The sequence below is a fragment of the Limulus polyphemus genome, unplaced genomic scaffold (assembly GCF_000517525.1).
Source record: "Limulus polyphemus unplaced genomic scaffold, Limulus_polyphemus-2.1.2 Scaffold875, whole genome shotgun sequence".
In the NCBI taxonomy this organism is placed as follows: domain Eukaryota; kingdom Metazoa; phylum Arthropoda; class Merostomata; order Xiphosura; family Limulidae; genus Limulus; species Limulus polyphemus.
Window position 1 is genome coordinate 368,671 of NW_013666485.1, and position 22,083 is coordinate 390,753.

Below are 22,083 nucleotides of genomic sequence, written 5' to 3' on the forward strand. Positions count from 1 at the left end.
CGGTAAAGTTGTATTCGGAAAGAATTAAACCAGTTTTTATTAAGAAAGAACTTGTGTCGCTTAAGTTTCGTCTGTAACGAAGTTACGGAAAATCATTTAACAAACGGAGACGTAACAGTATGTTTTAACAGAAACCTCATGCGTGTTTTCTGTCATATACTGGAGTTATAACTTTGTTCGATGGCTTAAAGGACCCCCCACGAATTACAATTTTGTTGAATGGTTTTCAGTACCTCTCCGATTTACACTTTTGTCCAATGGCTTTTAGGACCCTACGATAACACTTTTGTCCAATGGTTTTCAGGACCCCCTCCCCCCCCGACTATAAAAAATTGTTCCAGCGTCGATTAAAACACCTAATGTCAAAAGTTTATAAAGAATTAGAATTTTAAGCCTGCCATACACTACATGTCTGCGCTTTAACATGTATATTTTAGGAATTGTTCCATTGGAAGCCTGCAAATGACATTTTCTGGATGTAAAACCCTCTGATCCCTGTTCAGTTTCCATGAGCGATAACTTACACGTAAATCCCCCCCCCCCCCACACACACCCAGGTAACTATTGCTTCCTCTGCCCGTGCATAGTGTTTCTGAAATAACTCAAAACCTCCTACACAACAGTAGCTTTATGGTTGAATAGAGCTATAGACCAATAATCACCTATAGTGGCAGTTTACACCACAAATGGTCACCTCTTTTCACGATCTGTGTTCGATTTTACAGTTGTTACAGTGTAATAGTTTCAACACTATTATTTACATTAATTGTTAATAAGCGATTAAAACCAGCACTATAAAACAATAATGAACTTGATATAAAATAAGCACCAAGAAGATTTTTGCAAAATTCATTTTAAATCCCAGTCGCTACTTTAAAGTTATAAGGGATATTGTTTGTGATAATGGCTCCCAAATGCGTTGGGGATATCCCAAACAAAATTCAAACGCTGGTGTTAAACTAGCTAGTAATCATGGAAAGTTAGTTATGGAGTTGAGTGCTTACATCCACAACATATCAATTTATACTGCTTTCCACTGTCTGCACCCGGTTGTTGGAAGACAGTTACCCTTTAAAGTTATTATAATTCCTAAAGTAGAAATGAAATGAAACGCCCTAATATTTCTACTATATGTTATATATATTACTCCCAACCTCCGCCCTTACAAAAGAAATGGAATAATCAAAGATCTTAAATAGAACTGCAAGCTCTGCCTTAATATTCCTTATCTGTTTCATACTTCCAACCTTCTCCCTTTCTCTTGAAAATTTATTCAAGTATAACACGGGAAAGCCGTGAAAAGCCCAGCTATTTGAAGCTAGTCTTTCCGTCCCGGTATGCCCCCAGTGGCACAGCGGTATGTCTGCGGACTTACAACGCTAGAAACCGGGTTTCGATACCCGTGGTGGGCAGAGCACAGACAGCCCATTGTGTAGCTTTGTGCATAACTTCAAACAAACAAACCGTCCCGGTATATTGAATATAATTTTAATTTTAGCTCCCTAAAGGTAGCTAACTACCTCTTGTGAGAAAAAAAAAAAGGTATTTTCCTTATCGAAAATTACTTTTTAAAATATTTTCATATTTATTATAACAGTGTAAAAATATAAGTCAGGTTTTGAAACCTATTTCAAAAATGTTTGTTTGATGTTAAGCCCAATGGGCTATCTGATGACTGTAACATGTTGATACTCAATGCTTTGTACACTATACAATTGGTGTCTTTAGGAAGCCAACCTCAATAATATGTATGAAGTGATTGAGTAAAAAAAAATCACATAATATTACATTTTATTACACACATTCGTAAAATAATTACTTTAAAAGACGGGAAGATTTATTTATAGCAATGTTTTAGACGTACATGTTTAATTTGAAAAGGTTGCTTTTCTACTGGTAAAATTTTATACGCGCTTGTTGGGGGTTGTGTTTTAGTCTAGGCATATATTTGCCCATTGCTATGCAAAAAGTAAGGAAACAAGGCTGGAAATACTGTAGACATTATTTATTCAAACCATAAATCCCTATTTTGACTCTAAGTGTGATTCTAAGTAACAGTATAGAGCCATAATAGAGGTTTGTAGTTTGAGTAAATAATGTCTACAGTATCTCCAGCCTTGTTTCCTTACTTTTTACGATCCCTAATTGTAGATATTTAAATTCCCAATTTTTTTATTTATCTTGTAATATATTATTGGCCTGAAGCAAGTTCGGTTCAACATGGGCGTCATTAATATTATGATATAGTTTTTTTTTTCTTTTTCAAACAACCTTTATTATAAACCACTTCACTTTAATTTGCTGAACCTCTTGAGATTCACAGATTACTGTTCTTATTATTAGTATTTATTTCCCAATAAATTATTTCCAATCTTCTTTCGTTATATACATACGAGGCACAAGCACTTGCCTACTGTTCGTGACCCAGATGCAGGTCGTTCAACAGTCTGACAAGAGGGGGAGAAGAGAATGGTGGAATGCGCAGTTTAAGCGAGTTATAAGCAAGTACGTCATGAGTTCTCTGTACGCTGTCAAGGTTGCAATCAAACAGGTATGTTGGAGTTGTTTTATTTCCTTTCATAATATAAATAAAAAAATAGTCTTAATCTTCGCCCCACTATACAAAAGCAAATTTACTAGATACATTCACCAAACAACTCGGCTATATACCAACACTTACCAGTCATACCTACTAACAATATTTAGTTATATGGCCCCCAACAACCATCACACAAAACTAAATATAAATCTGACCACTTTGATATCGTGGGTGCATCATAAGAGTGATGGCCAAAGAGCACTATTGAATTAGAGTAGCCCACGTGTTGACTGTGGGTGGTGTTAACTAGCTGCTTTTCATCTAGTCTATTACTTCAAAATTAGAGACATCTAGAGCAGATAGTCCTTGAGTATAAATTCAACAAACAACAACAATATATGGTAATTTTATTTTATTTAAATTACGAAGATTAATCAAACATGACGGGGACGGGCATAATCTTAAGGGTACCATACACTGCGTTTAAAAGATCCCAATTTGAAGCCTATATGTGCCACATTTTGTGAGGGTTATACCTCTGATCCTTAATAATCTATTTACTGTAACATGTTGTTAGAGGGTTTCTGGGATTATGTGTATGTGTGAATGTTTTATAGATGATGTTCGTATAGGTCATTTTCATGAGGCTACAAAAGGACTTTGTTCGCTGACATTATCTAATGTTACTTTAATTTTCTTAAGCAGTTTGTTTTCACTTTCTGCAATTGAAAAAAGGTTTCATAACCATAAACCTGTATTTAAATTTTCTAAATTATATTATTTTAGTTCTTTAACTTTATTTGCATCACCGGTATTGGTTAAATTGCTTAAGATGTATAGTATATCTGATTGATATTTATTTTGTATTGTGAAGATTATTGTGTATTATAAATTGTATTTAAGACTGAACTAAATCTCCTAAGATAAATATTTTAAAATAGTGTGATCACTGTGAAACTATGGCTGATTCAGAGATGGCATTTAGGTGACGAATTAATGCATTCTAATTATTACAAGTACGACCAGTTTATTGAATTAGCTACATTCGCTACTGAGTTAATACGAAGATAGTTTACTACGCTCAGAAGTTAATGATGTTCATAAAACGGCTGTCGATACAAACGCGACGACGTAGTTGATCAGTTTTATCTGATAATTCAAGTGCCTGAAAACTGAGGAGAGGAAGATCAGTTAAGCTGCATTTTATGGTCACGTATGATTCTGCTAAACTATTTTTACAATAAGAGTGTTAATTGAGCTAATAAAGCTTTCTCAAACAAACTTGTGTTCTAAAAGAGAGCACGAAACACCTCAACAGCATCACATAAGTTACCTCACACCCAGCACTTACTCCACTCTAATTAAAACACTATAACCCTGAAAAGAATATGACTGTACGGTATGCTAAAAGTTCAAAATAACTTGACTTGTAAGGTAATGGTTGAACCCTGATGTTACATATGGTTGTTGGGCAGCAAGATACAACATACGAAATTTGGACCAAGGTTAGACAAAAGTCATATTACTACCTTTTCGTCAGGCAAGACACCTAAAATCTTGAATCCATGGTCTTGTTTAGGGCAACACTATCACTCCAAGTGAAGGTCACGCGTACAATATTTACAACCAAAAGATTGTATCAAAGGGGGGGGGGGGAGTCTCCCAAGATATCGTATGTTTACCTCCCAAGTTTAACAGATTGAACCAGGTGAAACTAGAAACATGCACGACAATTTTTCTTCATTTCTATAAAGCTTTCATTGAAGGAGGGGGGGTGGTGGTGGTGTTAACCCATAGTTCTGTACTTGTGATTGCAGGATAATATACAAGTTGGTAATTTCAAGGTTGTCATAGGCCACGTGTACGCGTTTTACCAGGTATATTTTAGAAATTGCCCCATTTCAAGTTTATAAACGCCACGTTTTGTGAGATTCGTGTTTCTCGTCTGTTGTTGCAATGTTTGTTGTTATTGAGTTTTACAAGATTGGCCATTCTCGCTCTGTACCAATAACACAAACAATCTCTAGCGTATGGACTTCAGAGTTACAGCAATCACGTAGCGACCAAAAAAAAAAACAGGTTTCATAATATAATATCAGCCTTATGCGTATTTAAACAAGTTTGGTTCGACAAACGTTATTAATATTATGATACAGTGTTTTTCTCTTTTTCAAACAAACTTTCTTATGAACGACTTTACTTTTCTGAAACGCTTGAGGTTCACAGGTTATTATGCGTTTATTTTTCATTTAATAATTTCCAATCTTCTTTTGTTATATTATTTACAAGCGTGGCGCAAGTATTTTGGCTGCTGTTCGTGACCCAGATACAGGTCGTTCAACAGTCTGACAAGAGGGGGGAGAAGAGAGTGGTGGAATGCGCAGTTTAAGCGAGTTATAAACAAGTACGTCATGAGTTCTCTGTACGCTGTCAAGGTTGCCATCAAACCACCAGACAGGTATGTCGGAGTTGTTTTATTTCCTTTCTTAATACCTATGTATAACTAGTCTTAATCTTTTTTTTTCTGTTTTATTTTTTACCTAGATTCGGCCCATCTACTAGTTTTATTACGACAAGTAGCATTTGTGAAGGCACACCATTACAGTCACAACTATGCTTCTTCTCAGGACCGGTATTTTAGTCTTTAATAGACCAGGGAGGGTCAGGTGCTAAAGACCTCTTCCTCCTTGCTGTGGTTTAAGGTCGGGTGAATGTTTGTGTTGATACAACATAAGGCGTAAACCGCACTTACTCCGACCCCTTTCAGGCTACTGTCCATGTAGGTACTATCATTAACATTCTTGTGTTGCAAATAACTAATGTTCGCTATTGTAACAATTTTACACTAGTGCGAACAGTTCCAGATATGGCTACAACACATTTCACTTTCTGTAAAATTATAACAGACACATTTCACATAAATACCCTTTCGAATGTATATATTTTAGCTTAAGTTAGTGTAGGGTTACGGTCTACTAATAGGTGGCCTTATGAGATGTTTATTTCTAAAATAAATGTTAAATGGTGAGAGGTACTTAGGACTATTTCCGTCATGTATGTAGTAGCGATCTAATTCGCACATAAGGTTATTTTTCTTGAAGTAATTTAGTGAATTATGCAAGAGTCTATCGGCTATTGTTTGTATGTTTGCATAATTATGCATGAAAGTTGATGAGGTGCTACGGGGGACTTTATATGGAGTGATGATTATGGAGTTTTGAATTGTTTGTGTTTGGGGGCAATGTTGATCCATGCTGGGCTTGCATATTCTATTATGAGGCGTGTGTATGTCTTATAGATTTTTATAATACTGTCTGGTGATGTTCCATGGTTTTTGCCTACTAGACTTTTTCACTCCTGATGAACCATATACAATCATTTAAATGTGTGTAAACACATGATGCACACAATACTAAAACTGAGTAAAACACATGATCAAGTTTTTTTTTTTTATAATCATGGGTTTATTTATCCCTAATTAAAAACAACGGAGAACGATCATACAAATATCTAGCGTATTTCAGTTAGATTAAGGCTGTTTATCAAGGTAGATTACTCAAGTACAACAAATGATTATAGCCAGATAAGCCTACCCTAAACTGTCTGGTACTATTTTTTTTTTAAACCCACTCAAGAATTTGCCTACGATTGATTTCCTGGGGTTGCGCTTCATATAGTACGAGGTAGAGTAGGGGACGAAATTGTAAAACACGTGCACTGATTCACTATGAGGCTATTAGCATATAAAGTTCCATCCTTTTATACTATACCGTGAGGATTATAAGTAATACCTGTTTAAGCCCTACCACAACGTGGCTGTTGTTTAGAAAACCATAACTGTGATCTCTCTCTGGGTGACAAAATGTCTAGATCATCGCGTTTTGTTAAGTGGTTATCATACTGACAATGAATGATAAACAGAACTGGCTTATACCCTGATATTTCTCGTTTTCAAGTAAATATTTAAATATAAATCCCGTCGCTATTAAAATAAGCAGCATCCCCAGGGTTGAAAGTAGAGTTGCGCATTTTAACGAATGTGTTTTTTTGATGCAAACAATAAAACGTTTTCCTACGCACAGCAGACTGTAATGTGTATACATTTTATAGTTAATGGGTGTAACACGCGTTAAACAATACTGTAGAACAACTAACACGCTTCTTCGTATTACTTATGTCAAACAATGGAGATGTATGTAATAACTGAACTTAGCTATTTGAAATGAAATGAGTGAAAGTGCTTTGAAAATACGAGAGTTTAGAAATGTTTAATTATAACATAAATGTATGTATTTATGGGTCAAGACATACTTTTCGCCATATTTTTTTTCAATCATTATTCAAATATAAACAAATATTTATATTTTCCTCTATCAACTTTCCTAAAGTATTGAGGTCAAGGTTTAATACTTGGAAATGCGCACTTAATTCCGGGCCAGCAACCTTTTTCTAGGGGGAGCCACAAGTTCGAGAGTTTTCGCTTCTTATCTTCACCAAACAAATCATCATACTAGCAGTGAAGGACAAACTATTTGCGCATGCGTGAAACCGTAACGCGAAGACAAGGGTGAACGTACGCCTCAGTCAACTTCAGTAGGCGACGGCAGAAGCTTGTTGTGCTCAAGGTTAAAAACAATACTGCGAAGTCCTCGAGCTTGCCAAGCTAACGGTACGTTGAAGGCCACATCTGCGCACTTTTGTTCTGTGTGTTTAAATACCCAGACTGTTGTCGTGAGCCGATATGTATATATATATATATATATATACTCTCGTCCAGTCATCGTTATTCCCCTCACAATAATTTGCCTTTACAACAAACTGCTGAAAAGTTTTAGTTGTTTATGCTATTCAATGGCCTAGCATTCCACAACGACAAACTTGAACTTCAAACGCCTGTATTTCATTCAGGCATGTTATAATTTTATCAGAAATGCTCGCGCACACCTAGCTTTATCAGATGTATAAAGTTATACATTTTCTTTTGTTAAAACTGGTGTATCTTCCATCATGGTAATTTTTATTCTTGAACTTCTTCCCTATCTACTGAAACATGAGCAGATAAGACGCTTATCTCACATTGAAGAACCACCTGTTGCGAAGATTAACTTAATATGAGATACACACTGATAATGTTTATCACGTGCATACAGAGGAGTCTTATGTAAAAATAAAATGTTTCATCCAGAAAATGGTGGCGCACTTTCTAATGTTTTCCCCAACATTGACCTGATTACGTCAACCAACCAGTACTAGACTTCCTAGTGCCCTATTTTCTCCTCCTCTCATTCTTGATATATTGAGGACGGCGAGACAAACAAACACGCTGTCTACTTGATCTCGTAATAGGTTTATATGTGCATCGGATAATTTTTTTTGTTAACTATCTTCTCACATTTAATGATTAAACGATGATAATTAGAACGTTCAAGCAAAAATGACGCTGTTGATTACTATTCCAACTGTAATTGAATTATTAGGGGGTGAGCGACGACACGACGATACACAAGATTAAAATGCTTCTCATTAAAGATCATACAAGGGAATTACCGTGGATGTCATTTATAAATACTGCCAATAAATGTAAAGAACAGCTTTGCCTCTTGCTATTTTGAATACTTTACACTGAAAAAAACACGAGCGAGTGAGAGTGTACATTATTCTAATTCAACAAGCTTCCCACCTCCAGTGACTCCACGACAAGCATAAGACTTTATAACGCTAAATATCGGATTTCGATACACGCGGTAAACAGTGTTCAGATAGTCCATTGCGTTGCTTTTTGCTTAAAAAAACCACCACCAACAACAACACACACATACAAAAACAAAGGTAACTTTTGCATCAATGATCCAGCGAATCAGATTAAGTTCTTAATTTATTCAAGTAGATACATATTTAAAGTACGATGAGCCTCGTGTCGTTAGAGAAAACAAAGTATCTTCCTTCAATTTTTACAATTTTCGCAGGGGGGGGGGGATTAACACTTGCAGTTATTGTTTTTCACATATACAAGTAGTACAAAAAAAATTTGAACATTTTACAAACTTCAGTCTTAAAATAACAATAACGTGATGACCGTTTCATTATAACTTATACCAAAACTGACATCAAGTATACAGAAATTGTGTTGAGAATATCGCCTCTGTTCCTCAAAATGCGTTACACACTGAATATTGTGTGTACGTGTATTTATTGTCTTTATTGATTTTAATCGATCTATTCTTTCTGGAGCAAGATGTTCCATTTTAACAAGAACTGCGATGAAAAACACCTCAACGGTATAAATTATAACTAAAATATGTTAAAATACCATATAGTTCATTGTTAAAATAATTCCAAATAATACAAGTCTCCACAATAAACTCATTAAATACTAGCGTTAGTTATTGCATGGTATGTATCAACTTGTATTCGTGTACAATATGACTTGAAATTCTACATTTTTTGGGGGTGGGTTTGAAAGTTTTTGAAAGTTGGTATTAAAAAAGACGTTCAAAACAAGAATCTATATTTCAATTTTAAACATTTTCATACTGGAGCTCTCAAATAGAATAGTTTACAAATATATATTGCAGTTTTGATATTTCAATCACTTAGACTTCTTTGTTTGTGAATCCGTCTGATTATTTTATACATCAGCTATTTTATAGACATTTCATTGGATTGTAAATCTATTTTCATATTCAACAGTCGAGAACAGACAGTATTAAAATGCACATCTCAGAATTCTCCCTAAAGGATTTCACTTTAGATTACTATAGCTTCTACTTCCGGAATAATTTAAAACATAAACCAGTTTTAAATAAATCAAACGTACTTCATGTAGTTTTATATGTAACACAGAAATGCACGACGCTAATGGGTGGGACTTTTTATAAAATCGCAAACCATTAGCATGGTTATCAACAGTTATCCCGCGCACTCGTCCCAGTGGCTCAGCGGAAAGGACGTTTAATGATAAAAATTGGGTTTCAACATCCGCGATAGGCAGAGTACAGATAACCTATTGTGTAGCTTTGTGCTTTACAACAACAGCAACAAAAAAAAAATCCCGCACAAGTGTGCCATGTATCAGGCATTCCCGCAATTTGTCAGGAAGTCCAAAGTGGTGTGTCAGTTTCCATCTAAACTCAGACCAGGAAGTTTCTTGCTGTAAACGAGTCATCGAAATACCCTTCAGCTACAACAAATTCCTTTATAAAAGTAAAATTACTGTTATCTGGAATTACCCACGCACAATAGGTTTTTGAGAGAAGTAGCACGATACAGTATTAACAGAGTATTCATTTTTACAGTAAATCGGCTTGTTGTTTTTGATATAAACATACATTTGTTTGTTTTCTATAGATATTATTTGTGGTACTTCAAACAGAATTGTGTATATATCATTATTTTTCCTAAAGTCTATATTCTTCAGTTTTTGAAGGATTAGTAATAACATTAAATTTGTAGTCAGAGGTGAACGTTGGTTTTACAATTTAACAAATTCACTAGTGCATAACACTTAAATTGCATGGATATAATGCATTAAGTCGTTAGCAAAACAATGTTATAACTAATTTCCAATCACTACTTAACTGAAGAAGCAGTTCATCCTAATAAGAAATTCATAAATATAACTGTAAAATAAACCATGTATGACAAATAAAAAAATCTCCATAAAAATGTAAGTACAGTCTCATCATCTCGCCTTTACTGAAGCACAATAGTCTTGTGTTTTAGTCTTGAATGATATTTATTGAATATAAACGTCTGTGTTGATCTGCTTGCGCATCGAACACCGAATTCAAATCTTCAAATAGCACTGAATAAATCTTGATTAAAACTACCAGTTTCACAATATATATATATATATTAACTGTTAGTTACATTAAACCTGATATCCAACGCTTGTTGTAATAATGTATAATCTTTTCCTGTATAAGACAAATTTTGTGTAATATATTTACAGAACGTTAGTCATATTACTGACATATACCACATAGATATAACCAGTTTCAGTTATAGCAACTGAAGTGTTTATGATTTCAAGTCTCTCGGATGGCCGAAAAAAAAAGTGGCAAACAGGCGGTGTCATTGACTCAAGAGCTTTATCGATCTCGTACTTTAAGGAATGGCACGTGGAGAGGAAACTGTATAGCCCGCTAAATTTGGCTCGCGATCGATATGGCGGTGAAGGCCACGAGCAAGCGAGCCGGAAGTCGAAAAGTAAAAATCTAACGAACAAGAAAGCAGTCTTCTTTTTTACCCATTAATAACAAACTAGATAATTAAATAATTGTCGATAACATTTATTATCACCATGCACTATCAATATATTATTCAGTTCTATTTAAACAAGTATAAATAAAACATTTAAATTGTTAAAATAGTGATGAGAATGTGAACATTCAAACACACGTTATTGTGATTACAAAATTTCAAGGAACTAGAAGGCGAGAGTGAATGACTAAACCTTATTACCACAGTCCGTAATAGATCAAACAGTTCTACTTTGTACACGTACCGTAACACATGTTTGTGATAGCACGTAACAATGTGAGTTTAGCAACAGATGTCTGATATGTGTACACAATCGCGTGCGTTTCTTATCTTTTAGATAATAAGAAAATACTGACTTAGTCAGTTTCTAGGATATAGCGTGATGAAATATTGTTACACCTTTATGACGTAAACGGCCTATGGCCTATAAACGCAAAGTCAGTAGTAGTAGTTAGACGTGCGTGTGCGTAAAAGTGAGCTTAGTTTTATGACGTACTGTGTTCCAATGAAAGCATATCAGGTTTGAATTTACGATTTTCCTCTTTTTCATTTTTACGTTTGTGTTTGAAAAAAGGTTACAAGAACTGAGAGAGAGAAAATGCGATATATACAATTCAAGAAAACAACCTTCACAGCATCGTGGAGGGGGTATATTAGTTTATATAAAGGTAGACAGGCAATTTCTAGTTAGTAAAGAATAGGTCACTGTCAAAAGGCAGAGCAGCGTCTTCGTTCCCTAAAAATTAACGAACATATGGAGTGGAATGTGGGTAGTAAAAAGAAACAAAAACTAACATGAACAGCAAAAACGAGGGAAAATCCAAAAAAAAAATTTTAGCCTTTGCCATTTTTTTTCAGGTTCAAAATGTAAGCATTTATACGATACAGTTGTTTCACCACTTCTGAATTCAGAGAAAAATAGAATACCGTAATTGTGTTATAATTATATGCAGGCATATAATTATATCTTCGGCATACTATAACGAAATTAATGATTCAATAATTCATTCACAAATTGAAGTTTTATTTTAAACGACCGCATAAGCATGTGATACGAATATAGATTTTTTTTTAACAGTCCATATATCCAGCATTTGTGAATGTGCTCCAAATAGCCCACACATTTGAGCTTTTATGCAAGAGAAATATAAAATATTACAATTTTTTTTTAAATCTAAAGATTCTTCATGTAATCATGGGTTTCGATAGTGGTGGTGGGCAGAGCACAGATAGCCCTTTGTTGTAGCTTTGTGCTTGACTACAAAAAAAAAAGAAGCCATATCCTCAAATTCTGTATACTTCTTAAATGTTTGTATATAAAATGTGATTTCTAAGTGACAACCATAACAACGTTTAGGGGCTGTGATAAAAACTGACAATATCGGTGAATAAAGACAAAACTAATAATACACCTTTTTATTTAGACGTTTACCTCAAATCAGAATAACTTGTGACGGAATTTGACCTGATTTAGTTAGTTTTTTCACACTTACTTAAAACTGAACAATTAGAGTTTCTATGGAGGAAAATTGTCCAACAACGTACGATTTGGAAAAATGTTTTTAAAAATCATGTTTTATTTATGATAATTCTGTAATTTACCTTGAACAATAAATAGTGTTAGCACATACCCTGACTACCATATAGTATGATGTTTTTAATAGGGGAATTTTATTAAAAAGAATACGCGCATCTGTTTTCTAGCATCACACTAGCTGACAAAGGACATGATAAAAATAATTGATAAGCAGATAAGACCTTCCTTTACTTAAAAGGAGAATGAATAAAAAATGTGTATGCGTATACATAGTAATTAAGCAAAGCATGCCACTTGTTTGAAATGTAATGAAGTTGGGCAGCTTGCTGACAGGAAATACTTTCTAGAAGTAGTTTCAAACAGGGATTACCCCTAAAATGTATGCGCACATTAAATTCATGCAATGTATAACAATATAAGCACTATACTTGAAATGCGGTCACTCGTAATTTCAACCCTAAACGAAACAGTTCTACATTAAAAATATAAATGTATCATAAACCAACGAAATGAATGACTTTTATATATTGTTTTGAAACAAAAATAATTAAACATGATGAAATAATATATTAACATTAATAACGTAATTTATTTACACAAGAACAGTAGTGATCCTATATAGGAGAGAAGCAAACTGAGTGAGACTCGAACCCTAGATTACATAATTAAGTGTTCTGTGGCCGATGCTCTTACAACTTCGCTACGAGCCAGGGTTTCAAACCCAAGTAGACATGCTTTCCACCCGAATTATAAATATGCCAATCAGATCCACTACACTAACTGATACGCACTTTCATAATAAATTAAAAAACACGTTGATAAATTAATGAAATACTAAGAACTACAAGCCGACGAAAGTCATAATTACGGTATCTTCCAAACCCGATGTTTGTTTTACAGCACGTGAGCTAGTAAAACAGTTTTCTAATGCTAAAACGTACACAGCGGTAATAGAATGTGATATTTAACCGACTAGAGATACTAACAAAGAGTTGAAAAAAGCTAATTGTATTCTAATTGAAACACGTTCGTTTAAGTTTACTTTTAAGTTTAAAATATTATACAAACGAATGTGTTACACTCAATATAGAATTAACCCTTTTTTCTTTTCTCAGCAGGTGATTATACCTCTCAGTACAACACTTCAGAATATGGCATATTTAACACCGACAGCCAGATGCTGTCTAGGCTTTCACAAACGGAAGCAACGTGTCCGTCGATACTCTTAAGGAAAACCTTTAGATATTCTGAGCCCGGAACACTTTTACCAACACGACAGATCATTAACCGACTAGCTTGCTGATTCGCCAGTTTTTCTGAATAATAATAAATAAATAATGTTGCGTTACTAATCCATACATTAAAAAGTGATTTTTAAATGATATTACGTAATTAGTTCACGCTATACACTACTACTCGTTGTTCATCAGAACTGATAATATAAATAGCGCCTAGACTACCACTACATCTATCGTATTCCAGCTGGCCTGATGAGCCCAGGTATTGTACGAAAGGCCTCGTCGGTATTGTATATTGCAGATGTTGCGTGGTTGACATAACAGTCTTCTTTACGTTCTTAGAATTTAAACAACGTTTATATCGCATACATTCATTTCGACATTAAAGGGGATGACGTTGCGTCACATTTTTATCAGAAAGTTTGATATTTTCACGTTTCAACACAGCTAGTTATTCATACGATTTAATCATAATCTTCTTTACAATACCACAATATTCTAGAACTACCAACGTATCATATCTTTTAAGTTCACTAACTCAATGCTGGCCCTGCGTTTGTGCGGCTTATGATCCAAACTTTTAGCTTATATAAATATAGTTTTAAACGTGGGACGCTGTATGTTTTACAAAATTAATCATGTTAAGTAATCAATAAATAATTGCTCACAATTGTCTGAAATTGCTCATCAACTCAACCCTAAACTACAAAGCGATGCAGGTTGCTGTCACTAAAATAAAGGTTCGCTGCGACCGTGGGGTAAACGAGTACGAACGACATTAACCAGGTAATAGGTGTATATACATATATATATATATATTCACGTCGGTGGTTAAAAGAACTATGACGTGTATCTTATTCCTTTGACATACATCCCACTGGGTGGAGCAAGGAGAGACGGGGGAAACACCGACATGTGGCCTTGAACTACTGAGCTAATGACCGGGAAAGGGATATCCCACAACAGAAGGTAATATATCAGTATACTTCCCGACAACTTTTGCTCACCCATGGGAAAAATAAGTATCTTATCTATATACAGAACTTAAAATATCATCTACGTTATTTCCAAGGTTATTCTTTACACCATCCATGTGGCGACAATGATAGCCACTTGCAGTATTTGGACATTTTATGTGAGCATGAAAAGAAAACCATTTTGTACTAAAACACACCAGCAAATTGTTTAACTTCTTATCTAAAATGCATTCAGAGAAGCAAAAAACAACAACACACACATGACAAAACCCAGTACATAATAATAATAATAAGAGTGAAAACGACATCTATATTTAGAAATAAATATAAACCATACCTAAACTTTTATATATAATCACGTGAACTATGTATTTGTACTTTCACACTAAAATGTAAATTTCAAAGGCAAGAAATACTTTGTTTTCTTGTCCATTTGTATAATTTTATCTCAATAATTTGTTTGTATGTCATTTTGTTCGGTGAGGTTCATTCTAGTTTAAATATGTGATGTCTCATATTGACGTATTTGCTGGTGGTATGGCAACAGTAGAACCTAAGCATACAGATAAGAAAACAAATAATCTATGTGAATGCATGTTATCACCTACTACCTGAACCCAACAAACACTTCAGGGAACATTCACGTTACACTTATCATAACCTAATAAAATTACTTGAAAGGCAACATTGGGGGAATTCCCGTTACATCTTGTTTTGGAACTTAGATAAACACCTTAATTGGGAAAACACAAATTGGAACATTTCTATCATATTTATTTATAAACACACGTAAATTAGTATGAGACTCGTTTTTAGCAACAAATATAATGGTGACACTGCTACTTGTCTAGTAGTTTTAAATTAATACCGCACAGTAACGCTTTTATAACCACAACAGCCCTGTAATATGAACGTAATTAGAAAGTTTAATTTCGTTTAAAAAATATTCAGGTTTCATACGCTAGGCTATTTAGTAACCAGTAATTCAATCTTCTCAATGTATGAAGGCCTAACAACACTACTACTATGCTGACTACCTCAATAAAATCTCTCTTCTTATTCAAAATTATATACATAAAAAAGCAGGATGATGCATCGCTTGGCAAATTGTTGAGACCGCACAAACCAGTGAGTTACTCCCGCTTCTTGCAAATTCATTCATGTATGACATCACTCGTGTTAACGATGAAATATCAGTTTTCTCCAAGTGGGTTATACAAAACCAAGAAAACGACAGATTATGCGAAGCGCTCCGATTTTTTTTATCTTCTTTTTTGTATTTTACTACACAAATCAGAATGCTAAAATCCTGTAATAGCCTGCTAAATGCAACGCAGAAATGGTATAGATACAAACAAAACGATTCATGGAATGCCATAACCTTCGACTTTTATCATAACTGACGATTAAACACAGATATACGTGTAAAGTTAATCTTACATTTTGAAACCAATAACCAATCTCTTTAAAACGTTTTCGTTACTATTCGTTTGATAAGGCCCGGCATGGCCAGGTGGTTAGGGCGCTCGACTCGCAATCTGAGGGTCGCGGGTTCGAATCCTCGTCACACCAAAACATGCTCGTCCTTTCAGCCGTGGTGGCGTTATAATGTGACGGTCGTTGGTAAAACAGTTGGCGGTGGGTGGTGATGACCAGCTGCCTTCCCTCTGGTCTTACACTGCTAAATTAGGGACGGCTAGCGCAGATAGTCCTCGTGTAGCTTTGCGCGAAATTCAAAACAAACAAACAAACAATCGTTTGATAAACACTGTCAGGTCACAAGCTACAAACTCTTAAATTTCTCAAGCACTGTGATGTGAACTTCTTTAGTGTAACCAAGGGACAATTTAACACATTCAATGAAATAACTGGCTTGTTACTCGTAAGTACTAGAATACACATTCTTTAAATAGGAACTGGCTAATCGGACGCGTTAAGCACATCACGGTCAGCACGTCATATAAGTATCCTTTAGCGTCAAATTCTATTTAAATTTTTAATTCCACCCAATCGCCAACTCCCAATGCCTTCTCTAATATTAAAATGTTTGCTAATGGTCTTATTACTCGTCCAGCTGGTCACGAAGACAGCAACAACAAAATACAATAAAAAATTCACGCGCTCAGTAGGAACAACACGTGTATTTTACTCAAAAAGATTGTCTTCTCTCACACGTTTAAACTTAAAGTATTGACCATTGATGGCCACTGTCAACAAATAGAGTAATAAACAAATACACATAATATTGTTATAATAGCTGATACACCGACAACGTGGAAAATAACCTGACATAAAAAGTAAACATGCTTACGGTAACGTTTGAGGATGGACTTTTTGAAGGTTCCGTGATGCTTGGGTTTTGAATAATCTTCTGGTTTCACGTCAATTTCTTCCAGCATGGTGTATGTTTTTCTTCACTGAAGGAAGTCGAACTTTGGTTGAACTACGTATTTTTTTTATTTGAAATTACAACGTTCTTTTACAATCAAACCAGGTACCAGGTCAAAAATCCTCACAGTAGTTATTATATATATATCTATGGAACGACATTGTTCTTGGTAGATTTAGTTAATCCAGAGATAATACAATAACGAAAGTTGCAAAGTATACGTTTTCCCAGTAATCTAGAAGAGGATACTTATTTTAGATTTTCGGAAATGAGAACGTTAAGTGAAAGCTGTAACCTAAATACTGGTTGATGAAACGTAGACTTAGCAGGTCAACAGGCGAGGGGTGAAACCTGTATACGCCGCGTACAGCATTGGATGCAACGTGCTTTCCTTTGATGTGCGAACGAACGCTAAATGCACGAATCTTTGTCGAATCTTCCGTTCTCTCTCTTCACGCGCCCTCTGTCGGTTCTGATACGAAACTACTTCCTTTTTCCTGCTCAGAGGCGTGTTGTGCCGTAGTACGAAGCTGACCTCGTTTGCTATTCGCTTTCACTCCCTATCAAATGACCTACTTCAGCAATGTAGTGTACCCTGCCAAAACCCTCGCATTTGAAAGTAGTTTCAAAAAAGATACAACAATAATAATAATTTGAATACTAAATAATCGTCGTGACAAATATTACGACATTAATGGTATTTGTCTTTACATCATTTAATATTGAAAATCACAATGAAATTCATATTTCCATACAAAATTATATACAACTCAGAAATTGATTTTCAACAGTTACTGGCTATAAAACTAACTATATACTTAGTTTTCTAACCAATATTTCTAATAATTTATAAAATACCTGAGTAATTACTACATGCTAATTTCGTAATACTTGGAACTCACATAGATTTTTAGCCGCGGCACAGAGGCTCATAGAACGCCTCTGAGTTTTTTAAGTATAAACTCTAGACTCATAGCTTCGTCATCTTTTGACAGATTTGAGATCTAATTACAGTTTTGGACTCAGAAGGTCAGACCCTTTCTATTGATTTATTTGACCACGCCCAAGGTCTCGTACATTAATTCACTCTAATCCTGTATAAAAGAGTTTCAATTTGAGGGTAGGCTGGTAGAGACCCTGATGAGTATTAAAATCGAATAAGGTATACACGCGCCCCACACTTGGTATTTCTGGCGCACAAAAAATATATTTGTTAAAAAGGACAAAAAAAATTAATTTACTCTAATTCTGCCTACAAGAATTTCAAGTGCCACGGCTATTGAGGATTCCCTCTTGTCTTGTTTGTTGTCAAGCGCAAAGCTACGCAAAGAGCTATCTGTGCTCTACCACCCGCTGGTATTGAAACGCGATTTGTAACGTTATAATCTTTCAGGTTTACCGCTGAGTCGCAAGACAATAAAGCTGGGTTTCTCGTTTTGTGAGATCCAGTCTTTGTTTTTGGTTGGAACTTTTGAATCATGATTATTGGGAAAAAATAAAAAAAAAATAAGTAAAATCTGTTTACTGAATCTACCAAATTACAGTAGTTCATTTTATTATATAAACACAGACTCTTCTTAAGAATAACTTTAATCTGATATATTAGAATGTTTTGGCTTGGGTGTGACCTACAGTCTAAAGACTGTTACAGTTACCTCTTGTGTAACAGGCCCCTGCAAGATTGCTCAGCGGTAGACTTGAGGGTTTATGTTATGACACTGAAATTTTTGGGTTAAATCTCTGTAGTGGGCATAAGGTAGATAGCCTATTATAAACATTCGTTCAATTGCCATTTGCTATAATTCATCACATTTCGTAGTAAACGTTTGCACTGATATTATGGATATGCTTACCAGATATTGATATTGCTTAGACCTTGGTGATCCTTTTAAAATGTTCTACTTGTTGGTGGTATACCTAACTTTTATTGTTGTATGATTGGCTAGGTCTTATTGTGATGTAATGTGTCACACCTATTACAAGTAAGAGGGTAGGCTAAAAATCTCACTTTACAAGATTGTTTGTACTGATGATTTATTGTTGTATGATTGGCTAGGTCTTATTGTGATGTAATGTGTCACACCTATTACAAGTAAGAGGGTAGGCTAAAAATCTCACTTTACAAGATTGTTTGTACTGATGATTTATTGTTGTTGTTTTATATTTTCAATACTTTTCAACCTTCATATTTTAGATGAAACCTGACACCAACTGCCACGCGTATCTTTGAAGATTCGCCTAAAATAGTGATATAAAATGAGCTGTTAATTGAAAAAAGAATACGAAAAAAATAAAGCAGTAATGTTCCATTATAACCACGTCGTGTGATAAATATAATTATATGGTACTGCAATAGAAGCAATACTATATTTTCAAATTCTACTCTAACCCATTACTTTATCATATTTCTTTTTCTTGTTTAACTAGAAGTTTGTAACATTTCTGGAATTCATATTTTATGGCATCACATGGGCTAAACAACGAGGCCAAAGACCTCTGAGGTTCAGGCATAGCCATCCTTAAATTAGAAGTGCCGATCAGAGGGAGGGCAGCGCCCACTGTGTATGCATGGGCTGCTCTTAACTAGCTAGCTGAAAGTGTGGAGCGTGCTCAGCTGCTCGAACCTTGCACCTTTCAGTAAGCAGTCCAGGTATATTTTCTGCAAATTTCGCTGTTGTAAATACCTGTCCATGATTGTGGAGAAATACGTATGAACAATTACCATATTTCGTAAACCTCTGAAATACTGCCTCAATATTATTGGAAACAGTCTGAAGAGAACTATTTTTATGAACAAGAGTCTACTTGAAACAAATTTCCAAACCGACATGATACTCCTCCAAACTGCCACGTCAGCTAAATTCCTAGGTTTTACATATGACTAAATTAAATTGGAAAACTCATATTAACCAGATTCAAACTAGAATGTGGAGCCGCGCAAACAAAGTCAAGAGTCAGTCAGGTATCAACTCATGTACCTCACCACAGAACATTATTAAACTATACAAACAATTAATACGACCAATAATATAATCGAATATGCCAGTACAGTATGGATAAATATCTCACCAAACATAATAATATAAAAAAAAATTACAAACAATACAACACTCGATACTCGCTGCAGCATATAAAGTACCAAGAACCACAAACTCATAGTTCCTACACAAATACGCAAATATAGGGACTATAAATGACAGGTTATTACAGTGCTCAAATAATTACTTTTCAAAAAATTTGAATAAGAATAAGCTACTGACGTCACAGTATCGCTTTATCATGCACGATGAAAATATACCTAAGTACCTCTTCCTAGTTAACACATACTTTCAGAATAACAGGTCACCTAGTGCTAGACTTTTAACTAAATATATCATTTAACTAATTTGTAATAAAAGTATTAGTTTGGGTATTTGTGTCTAATGCTCTTGTCATAAATTAGAAGATGAATGTGTCGCGATATATGGAAATGTTTGTCATGTGTATGACTAAACACACCAAGTTAAGAAAAGTATATTATGACATAAAATACTATACGTGGTAATGGACATGGCTATGTAAAGGGTTGTTGAAACTAAAGACAGTAATAGGTGCACAACCCTCACATATAATTCGTCTAGTATTTAGCAGTCACCATGGTGTACTTTGCGCGTTATAACACTGTGCTAGAGGGAGGAAGAGGTCTTCGAAAGTACCTAACCCTCCCAGAACCGAACGAAAGGATCTAAAGCCTGACCTAGAACAGAAGAACCCTCCTCTCCCTTCCTCATACATATTCTCTTCGATTGTGATTTTTATCAATCATCTCATTATTGTATGTATTATCTCTTTCCTCAAATTAATGGAAAATCGTAGTTGAATCTTGTTGGATATACAAGACTGTTTAGTATAAGAGTTATTATTTAGTTTGTTTAGTGATTTAATGATTATTTAGTTTTCATAACAAGAGTGTTAAAGTTAATTATTTTAAAAGCAATAGTTATGACAAATTTCGTCACGTAACTCGGTACGAGTCGTGTGTTGTGCGTGTAGTTTAATTGTTGTGGATTGATGTCACGTTACTCGAACCTTCAGTATTTTGCTCATTGCCTGAGTATTGTTACATCATAGCGTCTCTTAGTTTGTAGAAAGTTCTAAGCCTCAGTTGGGGAATATATATATATATATATATATACATACATACAGGCGCCCAAGTGAGCGCAAGTTGAGTCAAGTCTGAAAACGTTATGTTAGTGAAAGTGAAGTTAGACTGCGTGATTATTAGTTTAGCCGTGACGGGCAATATTTAAAGTGAGTGTCACAGTGGTATTGTAATAACAGAGATAAAGGAGAATATCTTGTCAAAGGGTGTTCTAAAGTAAGTGAACCCGCCAGTGTGGACTTTTACGATAAGTTGTAAAACGAGCTTTAAATAATTCTCTTTTTACGTCAAAAGTCCACACAGGCTGGTTCAATTACTTTAGAACCCAACTGACAAGACGAATTATTTCTTCTCTCCTCTTTTATCATTATATAATCAGTGATAAATTCACTTAACTTACCCCTTGGGTTACCACAGTCGTATCCAAGCTTTAAATAATTGTCTCCGGGTGGTAACCTACGGGGTAACGTAAGTGAGCTTATTACTAATTATATTGTGATGACAGAAGAAAAAATAGAATTATTTAAAGCTTTAGATACAACTTTGATAACCAATAGCGAAACGGATTTTTGGACACAAGTTTGACTTATCTTGAATATATTATTTTAAAACAAGTGGATTACGTGTTCTTCGTTTATTGTTCAAACTTATTGCCAACTAGTCCCAGACACCTATTGTAGAATAATCCCAGCCCATTTATATTAAAACCCTGACAAATCTTAATATATACACCTGGAAAAAAGTTAAGCACCCCCAAATATTTTTCAGGATTGCTTATTGAAAATAAGGTTTAATTTTCATGATGTTGAGCAATGTTCATAATTTCAAACATAATTAAAAGGATGTGAGCGTTCAGGTGTGACATTTAAATCAGGCGCGTTTTTTCCCCACGTGCAACTTGCTCCCTTCTTCACGTCCATCAAATCCGTATTTAAGTCCCGAATTTCTGAATGCAAAATCATTTTAAGTAAGGATGGCAAGGAGACGGATTTCAGAGGCG

General features: G+C 34.8%; 1 protein-coding gene across 1 annotated transcript in view; it reads right to left on the bottom strand.

Moving 5' to 3' along the window:
• The window catches only part of LOC106460993 (ecdysone-induced protein 74EF-like), a 39,929-nt gene extending 22,581 nt beyond the window's left edge, over positions 1-17,348 (bottom strand). The window contains exon 1 of the mRNA XM_013920759.2: positions 16,865-17,348. Coding sequence (XP_013776213.1) covers positions 16,865-16,952 — 88 coding nt within the window. The 5' untranslated portion in view covers positions 16,953-17,348. The remainder of the gene's footprint in view (positions 1-16,864) is intronic.
• Positions 17,349-22,083: the final 4,735 nt, after the last annotated feature.